Source organism: Teleopsis dalmanni, chromosome X, assembly GCF_002237135.1.
Source record: "Teleopsis dalmanni isolate 2A chromosome X, ASM223713v2, whole genome shotgun sequence".
NCBI lineage: Eukaryota > Metazoa > Arthropoda > Insecta > Diptera > Diopsidae > Teleopsis > Teleopsis dalmanni.
Window position 1 is genome coordinate 21,544,184 of NC_051848.1, and position 11,025 is coordinate 21,555,208.

An 11,025-nucleotide genomic window follows, 5' to 3' on the forward strand; every position below is an offset into this window, starting at 1 on the left:
AAATTTTATATTATTTAGATTAAATAGCCAATGTCATTCCATCGGCCAAGGACACGTTATTATTTAATTATTTTTAAGAATATTCACTACATATACCATATGATTATAAATAATATGTTATTATACTAAATTTATATTAGTTTATTGGAAATGTTAGTTATATATAATGAAACAGTTTTTTTCATTAATATCCATTTATAATTCTCAATGAGTTCATATTATGTTGACCATAAAAGTCATCATCTATTATTATTTATTGTAATTTTAATACATATTTTCATAAAATAGTCTTTTGTATTTAAATAGCTTTTCATCAACACCGACTGGAAAATTAAAAAAATCTTGATATGTAATTCCCATTTGTTTGAAATTTTTTTTTTTTTTTTTTTTTTTACTTAAATAATTTAATTGAATACTATAAATGTTTAAATAGACTAATTGTGATTTTAATAAATATTCTGATACGTAAGCCGTTTACATTTTTATGGTTTTTTTTTTGTTCAATGTAGATTGAAAAATCAATAAAGTTGAAATATAATTCTCGTTTACTTGAAATGGATTTTTCATAAAATTAGTGTATTACTGACTTTAAAATCGTGAGTTTAATGAATAATTGAGTGCGTAACCATTTCCGTTCAAATGGTTTTTCTTCAATGCGGCTTAAGAAACCAATAAAATTAGTACATAATTCTTATTTGTTTGAAATTGTTTTTGATAGCGATGTGCTAGGTTGTGATTTTACTAAATATTTGAGTACTAAAGTCATTTCTATGTGTACAATTTTATTTCAACAATATTGAAAGATATATTTAAAGAAAAAAGCATATGTATCATATTTTCCATGTAACTTAGACACTATTTCAGGGATTTATGCTATTTTTTACGCAGAATTTCTTAGCATATTCCCAACAGAAAGAGAAATTTGTTTTTTACAGTGCAAAAAAATATTTATGGATTAATATTTATATAATTAATATAAATATAAATACCTAATAACTTCTATTTATAAATAATTTTCAATTATTTTTAAGTATTTGGCTTATATGTACGACGTAGTCACGACATTTCCATATGAAGAGAATCTTCGGGAACAAAATTGGTTTATTGCTTGAAGACATAAAATTATTACACCTCGTTGATTATCACACATAGAAAACACAGGGCCATATTTAATATTTGATATATTAGAATATGCAAAACATATTTCGATATATAAATTATTTAGTCCTATAAAAATTAAAAATTTTTTTATACAAGAAAAAATCTAACTTATTATTTATTTACTTATATACTATAACATAACTAATGAATTTTGAATTTCATTATCTGCTTTTGAAAACTATTAGTTTGATTAAAAAAATTTTAAAACTGTCTCCAAAATTTTAGTTTTTTTCGAAATTTTGTTTATTTAGAGAAGTTTATTTACTTTTCATCTTCTGATTACTTCGAATACTGGATGGGTGACTTCTGTCATATTTTTTCCTCATTATAATCGCCCCTTCTTTGTTATTGTAGCTGTCAGTTAAGAATACGTCTAAGCAAACTAAACCATTAAAGCACCATTCTGTTAACTGAATTGTTACCACTCACCACGCCTCCGCCGTTTTCAATCCATTTATCCACAAAACGATAAAATTCTAAGTTCTTCACTGATATTTTTTACTGATACGACCATGACCGATGGATTTGCTGAGATATATGCGAAGAATATTGAATATGCACAAGAATACCATAAACGACTGTAAACTTACCCACAAAATTCTTGATCGAGTGTTCATCAAGCCTACTGTCCCCCAATTAATGTGGTTTAATAGGTGTTAATTTGAGATCTGTTAGAAAAATTATTACAAATTTAAATGTGAATGATAATATAAATAAAAGATAATTTCAATTTACTCGTAATCTGTTTAAATCTGGTTTTTGGCAAAATTATTTTCTTTAGTTTGTTTGTGTCTAACAGAAAATAATCCAATTTATCACGAATCTCGAATTTAATTACTACATCATTAATATAGGAATTCAAGACTTTGGTTTCCAATATTTTATTCGCTCCTTCCCATGTTTCTTACGAACTGCGCGCTTCCCATCGACCTTCTCCTCAACTTCACAATTCAAAGGGGGTGGCATATTAACAACAAAGATACCAGGTTCTTCAATGTTTGAATCTTTATTCTGCTTGGCATTGAGCTCTTTGAGATATGTTACAAATTCTGGTGTGGACAACAAATTCTGTTTATAGGCCGACTCATCGATACTAGTAGAGCAAAGTGAAAGGTTTCCAGAATTTGTCATATCACATACGCCTCGCTTATCAACTATCTTCGGACCTTTCCTATTCACTTTCGGTAATTTGAAATGGCAATATTTACAGTATTCATTACTTTCAACATCTGATGCAATGCGCTTGCGACCTTTCTTTCCTGGAGTTATAGGACACAAGTCCTCGTCCACTTCACTTTGGTCTGAATCAGAATTGTCCCAAGATGTGTTTTCGATATTTTTCCCTCTACCCCATTTGAAAAGCGAAGAGAATTTCCAACGTCTTTTTTCAGCATCTTCTTTTTGTAGTCGTCTGAGCGCTCTCTCAAAGTTCTTGTTGATATTGTTAGGATGTTTTTTCTTGTATTCACGAATTTCATTCTTAAAATTTTTCACAAGTTCGTTTTGGCGTTTGCGATGACGTCGTAGCTCCTCTTTGAAACCTTTCAACATCTGCTTTTCCGAATCACCATAGTGGTCTTTAATATTTCGTCCCATTTTCACGAATATATTTTGCCGAAATTTTTTCATCAAAAAATTTTGTGATCAAAACTGAAAAATACAGTAGAAAAATTTTGAAACCGACTCTTCTTCAAAAAATTTTATAATGATTTACAAAGGATTTCAGTTTGAATCGTAATAAAATCACACCTACTTTGTGAAATTATTTCAAAGTAAAGGAATGACATTTACTTGATTTAAGCGGAAAAATTTTTATTTGTATTAAAGTTTTCTAATTTTTTTATGTGCCCTTATTATAATAAAAAGAAACACTAAAATAATTGAAGAGACACTTGATTTTATGAATAATCGCGGGGCACCTGAACAATGTCCTCAGAATTATGGGATAATTTTAAGACATTGGAGAGCAAATAGTAGACTCAATAGTTTTATGCTGCTAATGAAATATGAACAAAACCTACGTCAATTCAGTTTCTTATTTCAAGTACTTCGGCGTAGATTTTACTATGAGATAGTCTCTAAGGTCCACTTCTGTGCACAATATATACACGATATGCCAGAAATAGAAATGAAAAGACAACAACAAAAATTTTTGTTACTTTATTAAAGTTTGACTAACCATACAGCGCTATATCGAGTATTGCGGCTACTCATCATCAATGGTTTTAAGATATATTCAAATTTCTTTTTAATTAATTTATATTCCGTATATCATTTATTTAGACTACAAGTGCCAGGCTTAGAAAATTAGAAGCTATAATTAATCGTGTTTTTCTACAAGTAGCCCCGGCTGCACAAGCTTTCAATGGTCAAGTTTAAAATTTTTTCTTACTTTGTCTTACTTTTTACGTAACACTTAAAGTGAAAAATATTTCTTTTAAGAAATGAGAATCTAAAAATACAAAATACTTTTGTGATAAAGAGTTACTTGAAAGAAGAGTATAATTGTTTAGATAGAAATAGGACGGATTTATTTTGGGTTTCAGCAAACATCTAGTTTAAATGCTAACTAGACTACAAATGGCTCTGGTTGCTATCAAGCTGTTGATCTGACGGTAAAGTATGCCGAGTAGCAGATTGTTACGAAGTTAAGATGAAGAGAAGAAAATTCTATGTTATCAATCTATATCAATTGCTACAGATTTTCACAGAATGACAAATAAAGAGAATTGAATATCTAGAAGATCGTTTCGCCTTCAGTAGGAGAATCTTTCTGGTCGCACAACAATAATGAAGATTTAATTATCAGAACTTTTTACGGAAAAAAAAGGGGTTAGCAAGAATAATACCAGTGCTTTTAAGAGAACAAAAACGGTTACTGTAGCATTGGCAACTTTGCGGACTTCACATTCAAGAGCAAATGTCTGCAAGTTGGACTGTTGTTATTTGTATTGAAATAGGCCCTTTGAGATTAGGTTTAGTTAGGTTGGAGTGGAGGTTTTGCATACCAAAGCCTATGTAAAAAATAAGTACTAAAAGATCAATAATTGCACGAAATGCTTGCTCACTAGGCCAATTATGTTGACCGTAAAAACGATGAACTTCGGGAACATATTTAATTTTTTTCAAAAAGAATTTCCACAATTTGAAAGCGTTGTTTTAACGTTAGACGATTCCTGATAAATTGCCAAACCTCACTGAACACATATGTTAACATACTATGACATTCTCAGCTGACAAACCATAGTTATCCATATCGATAGTTCTCATGCAACTGAAAAAACAACGTATATTATTATTAAATTTTTTTTTCAAAACAGACGTTAAAAATCAGTTTTATTTGTTTTTAATAATATCGATCCTTTTCATATTTTTTATTTTGGTTATTTTAATGCAATCTGCTGTATTTTAATTTATTTTATATATATTTTCTTCAAATTAATTTCTATTTAATTTTACGAGTTAAAAATTCAAAGAAATAATAGCGGTAATTTTTTCTTTCAGAGTTGTAAAAAAACAGCATTAAGTCTGGTTGAAACAGTTTGGCATCACTTTTAAAATAGTGATCTTGTTTTGACATATGTTTTTTTTGTGTTCTGTACAATATAATATATAAAAATTATAATCATTATAAATTAATAAATTTAAATAAAAGAAAGCAAAATGAAAATTAGAAGGGCAAAGGTAAGCATTTTTAGTTTATACATATAAATGAATTTAATTTATTTAATTATGTATTTGAATTTATTAGTGAACGAAATGCTCGATACGATTTTAATGGATGATTGGAATGTTGCAACATATTTCCAGTAAACATTCACAATGGACTGAGTTTTGAATTTGGCTGCACTAAAACTTAAGACTTGAAGTTTTTTGCGAGTAAAGCCTAACTCTGAAGATTTTAAGAGGTTTGTTGTGGCTTCATATGTTTTCTTTTGTAAGTTGCGTGTATTTTTTTTGTACTCTTAAAGGAAAAATTACGGCTAATATATCCTTCACTTCCATACAAAATAAGTTATGGGAAAATTTGGGATAAAATCCTTTTAAGTATCATTTGGGGTGAGGTTAAAATTTGAAATGTGAGAAATTCGAAAATGTATTCTTTAAATAAGAAACAGTTAATGAAATTTAAATAATTTTAATAAACATGCATATTTGCAAATTAACCGCAAGTAATTTTCCTGCTCGGTCATTTAAGTACTTAAGCGCCATTTCGATATAATTTATGTGCTGTAAAGTGGAAAATATGTGCACCATTTCATGTTGCCTTCCACTGGAAATAACCGTAGAGAAAATAAAGCGGAAAAAAAATATTTGAAATAAAAAAAAAAATTTTAAAAATTTAAATTAAAATTCGTACTTACACGGAACACTCAAACGTCCATTTACCTACTTACGCACGTACACCCGTAGTTCACATTTCACTAGTGAAAAATCGCCGCTGACCATGAATAATGCAAACATTAGCGCACTCATGAGATTATTCGGATCCTGTCCAGAATCAGGATAATGCGCTCTGCAAAAAAAGACGATTTATATATAAAAATTCATAAAACAAAAAATATGAACAAATTCAAGAAAATTCTCCATACGAAGCAACAGACCATGCTCTGCTCAGTAGGAACGAGTCGATAGGTGGGTGTGATACGGCGACTAGTAGATCGACTGCGTTCGCACCACACTCAATCACTTGGACCGAAACACGCCATTCGGAAGGCAACTGTAAAGATTTGGTTCCTTGTTCGTTGCAGTAAACGAAGCAAAATGTTATAATAATTTCATTTCATTTTTATTTAATTTTCACTTTCATAAAACTGTTTTCATACTTAGTACGTGTGATGAATGTACGTACATCCTGCCATTATCCTGTTCCCAAGTTTCAACGGCTTTAAAGAATTCAGAAATATTTTTATTTCACTTTTTTTGTTGTGGTTAGTGTTGCGTTTCCTTTCTTTTATCATTTTTTTCTTTATATATATTATTTTTTTTTGTTTATATTTGCTGCCATATATATTTCATATTTGACTTTACGCGTTTTCCTCTCTCCTCGCTGAAGTGAAATTATGTTATATACAAAATGTGAAGTGGTAGATGCATATCAGACAAGTCCTGTTGCAAATATTCTTCTCAAATTAAAGCAGACTTTGGCAGGGGCGTAGTTGGGATTTTGTCAAAGGGTGAGATCCTTACGGTCTATGCCAGAAAACATTTTTTTTTTTGGTAGTATTTGTGCAGCATATCATCTGTAGATTATACTGCCAAAGGGATTGATATAACAACTTTCAACGAGTATATTTCTCTCTGTAGAAAAATCGTAACATTTTTTTTAAATGAATTTTGGACTTGAGTATCTCGTTTTGTACTTCGGTGAATGCTGTTTTTTCGCATCCGTTCCTTTGGATTGGTGTGCCTAATTAGGCTTGCAGACCAGAGTACGTAAGATAAATAGCAGCTCAACGTGGACCGTAACAAAAGTGTGTATTAGTGCAAGTGTTTTGTGGTGGTAGTTACTTTAAAAAGTTTTCTAAGTGTCCTAATTAACTCACATTTAAATTTTCGCAATACTGAAAAACCTGCGAAGGTTATAAACTTCATCAAGTTGTGATTATTTGTTATGTTTGTTACGAATGTTTTGGAAGTGAAACAAAGTGAATGTATCCGAAGGTCAAGGCTATCTAAAGAGTGAGAAGTCATCAGTTTTATGACCTTCATTTCACAGGTACACAATTATTTCGAGAGATACAAATGTTTTCTATGTGCTTCTGTTAAATATATTAATTATCACTCGTGGTTTTTTTCTGTGCCTATGAAAGCAACCGTATAAAACCCGTATACGACTTCAACGTATAAAACTCACCTTATCAGAATGATTAGTAAATAGTAGATATTAGGCACGGAAAATGTGTAAGTCCATTATACTGTGAAGTCTGTTCCGAAACTTCACAAACAATTTTGAGTTCTTTGAGTGAATGGTGAATGTTTGAAAGAGGTACAAAGCTGAAGTTTAGTCAAGCTAAAGAAGACATTGAATAATCAACTACTGGCATATATAAATTTTTTGCAGGTGCAATGATTTTCGACAGTTATTAATGGATTTGCATAACCGCAAACGCTACAATTTAGGTGGAATGAAACAAAAAACCGAACAACAACTAACAAATAATGGAGAATAGTTAAATTTAGGATTGCAGCAAAGCAAACCAAACTGTAACAGTCCATCTTAACAAGTGAAGTGGCTGAAACCTCAATGTAAACTCAAGAGGTGATGTCGGGGTTATTCTCATTGCCTCACTAATCATTATGCAGGCTAGTCTCTGCATAAACTACGAAAGTTTATCTATCACAGTCATTTGCTGAGCTTTCTTGTAAGAGATGGAGGATCAATATGTAACAATTAATCTAGCAATAGATGTGTACATCCAGTGACTGAGTTTAAGACTGAAGTTCCAGTGTTTGTTAATGAGGTTCCTAGTACTTTACTTGGCTTACAGCTGATTCTTGAGAAATAGGAACAAATAAAAATCGTCTGGATGGAGTCAATGATGGAAGGTCACAAAGCACCTACGAAGCATACCAAACAGGTTATTCATTACTTCATTTTTACGTGTCAAGCCGTTCTGCAGAAGACTGTTAAGAAAAAAACACGACAGTTCGGCTCAAGAGTACTTTATTTAAACAGAGAGAGCAATATTGAAAGCAAAATGTATAAAATAAAATAGAGTTGCACAGAATTGCGTTTTTTATCACTACTTTACCTAATATTTTTAATTTATAGCTTTAAATAACATTTATGCCACCAAGAACAACATATATACAACGCCTGTTCCTGAGTCTTTTTCCACAAAAGTTAACTCTTTGAGTTAAAAAGAGTTAACTCTTTGATTGCATCGGAATTTAAAAACAACATATATATATATATACAACGTCTATTTTGAAGTAGTTCGTCAAAGGTCTAAGACAATCCAAATGGACCGTAAGGGTCAACAACAAAGAATGCTAACAGATTTGATAGGCTTAATAATACAGGATTTCAGTTAATGCTTGCTTTCTGAAATAAATGTGGTTCTGTTAATCACCACAGATTACAGAAAGCTGACTTCCAATAATATACACAGTCCACTTTATCTGCTTAGTGGTAAGCCATTTTGTTATAATAATTGAGTTCGGGGAATTGAACTGTTTGACAAGCACCACAAATACATCCTTGGAATTATTATTTCTCTTCATTTCAAAGAAAATATTCAATAATAATAATGAATATTGTTTATGAAACCCAAATAGTTTTCGACAATGTCAGACAAAGCAATAAATTTCTAAGATATTTTTTCCAATTTAGCATAAAACTGGAGTAAAATTTTGAATATTGAACGCAAGACAATCCCTTGCCACCCCAACTTACTGAAATTGTTGCTATAATTTGGCCAATTGCACTGGAAAAATCAGTTGCAATGGAAGCAAAAGAAGAGACACACATATAGGTATCTTGGCATCCGTGTCCTCTTGAAGGTAGGTGTGCAAATGTAGATATATGTTAGAATGCAAGTATAATCGAATACAATGCCAATGGGAGTTGGAAATGGGAAGTGGGAAGTGGGAGTGGATCCACTAACAAATTGAAATTCAACACACGCAATTGTCGGTGACAAATGTAACAATTTCCAAATGTTGTAAGCGAATAATAAAATGGAGAAAATATAAAACAGAAAATAAAAGGGACAATAAAACGAAAAAGCAAGAATAGAAAAATATACAAAAATAGCAATAACAAATTTACTCCACAAACAACTGTGGTTCCGGAACAACTAAACTATTTTTGTCGATGAGGAATGCAATTAAATTTGAATCGCACCCGAGACTTGTTGCACGGGACATTGTTGTGTCAGTAGTGTAGATGCAGCTACTGTTAGAGAGGTTATGGGTCCTCGTGATGATGCGCTTAGATTGAGTCGTGCTGCATATTAAACTTTTGCGTGTAAACGGGGATAAGTTAATTAGCAGAGAGTGATTTGCATGCGGAACGCCGCCCGAAGGCTGCCGTATTGCATATAAATGTGGAACGAGATGTGCTCGTTGGCCGGCAGATTTTATATTTTATGTTTGCTAAGCAATTTGAGTAACCTTGTGCATTTCCTTTAATCTGCCACAGTTGCTGCGATGGCATACACACATTGTACTAGTAGACGTGTTGAACTTTCAACTAAACCATCTGGTTGCTGTTTTCATTTCCTTCCGGTTGCAAACGCGCGCCATCATGTATGCAACCACCGACACGTGTGCCAGGCAATAAGCGTACACTGAATTTCGATTTTTGCCATCTTCCATTATGTATTTTTGTTTTTTTTTCCGAAAGCAACTATTTCTGGTCTTTTCCAAAGAAAAATTAAAAAATTTGAAGTGAATTAACCAGAGCACGTAACAGATACACGTACTTTTGCTTGTGTGTTGCTACAAGACAAACATGGACCGAAATCGAACTCCGCAGAAATGAAGCAAACAAAGTCAATCGAGTCAGAAGTAAAAATTTCCAACTCATCGAAAGCCACTAGGCAGTCATTATCGTTGATAGTGAAGTGAGTCTGTTACAAATTTATGCCAATTCTTTGTACGAGTCAAAATCAATATATGAAAAGAAAGTTGGTTGGTTGGCATTAGCGGTGGTAGACCTACCTCTTCTGTTCAAGTATATGCAGTATTTTGTTACCATAGGCCTGCTCAAAATAGTCTTAGATTTGAATCCAACTTGCTCGGTGGATTACTAAAGATGCGATATCCGCCAGGCTCATTAGTTCGTAGACTGCCATAGAGTCCATTTTGACAAACCTGGTTATTGGCAAATTTAAACCAAACATCTACAGATATCAAAAAGTAGTGACTTCACTGAGATGCATAAAAAAACAGTGAGGACCTCAACTTGAAATCGCTTGATACAGTAATTAATTATAACTAATTATTGTTTTATAAAAACTTGGCATATTCACAGTATACAGGTTTCATTGTAAAGAAAAATCTGACATGTCTGAATCTCTTGTTGACTTTACTGTATATGGATCAGACCTATTACATTTTATGCAGTTTATGTTTGACGAAGCAAAGCTTGACACTGCGATCGTAATTAAAGTAGTAAGTTACAAATGTTTGCTTATACGCTATGTATGGCGGGAACTATATATATCTATTCCATAACAACTCTAAAGTGCATAGTAGGTCTTACCTCTGGGTATCTCTTTGTTAAAGAACGGCTATTTTAAGTTAATTTCGACTTTATCATGCGTGAAGAGTTTGACATCTAAACATCTCATCTAACGTCTCATTTAATGAAGGTGCCAGGTCCAAATACTGGTTCCTGGAAAGATACTGCTACATGCAACATAGATATACGATATGGTGTAAAGATAAAATTAAATGCCCTCTATCGTGATCGTACGAATTAAAGAAACGGAACCTTTGGTTTAGAACCAATATTGATTTTGTAGTACACAGAGGGTACAAAAATTTCAGAAGTTGGGAAATGAGTTTAATCCTCAGCAACTACAACTCGTTTTGCTGGTCCATTACCTTTTAAGCAGTGGTTCATTTTATTGAGGAAGTGATAGTGATCTCACTAAAAATTTTTAAGGCCTTCAGAAGTTGTTCTCCAGAAAGTGATCTACAAGAATTGTGGTAGAATGCTATGACATGCTGCGAACAGAAAACATAAATCAATAGCAACAAGTACGCAGACAATCTCGAAATTATTGGATTGACTATTTAGTTTTATTGTAATATAAATTGATTCACAACAATGTTTCCGATAAAAAAAAAACAGCTGTTTATAATCAGGACAAGTGATTACTGGCGTAACATTTAACCAACTTTACAGAGTTA

The 11,025-nt window shown here is 31.9% G+C and overlaps 1 protein-coding gene across 1 annotated transcript; it reads right to left on the reverse strand.

Moving 5' to 3' along the window:
* Positions 1-1,662: 1,662 nt before the first annotated feature.
* LOC119662677 lies at positions 1,663-2,846 on the reverse strand. The gene is made up of 3 exons (XM_038072364.1): positions 1,897-2,846; positions 1,752-1,829; positions 1,663-1,689 (listed from the first exon to the last, which is right to left on the reverse strand). The coding sequence occupies exon 1, from the start codon at positions 2,788-2,790 to the stop codon at positions 2,020-2,022; it is 771 nt and encodes a 256-aa protein (XP_037928292.1). The 5' UTR covers positions 2,791-2,846; the 3' UTR covers positions 1,663-1,689; positions 1,752-1,829; positions 1,897-2,019.
* Between the last annotated feature and the right edge of the window lie 8,179 nt (positions 2,847-11,025).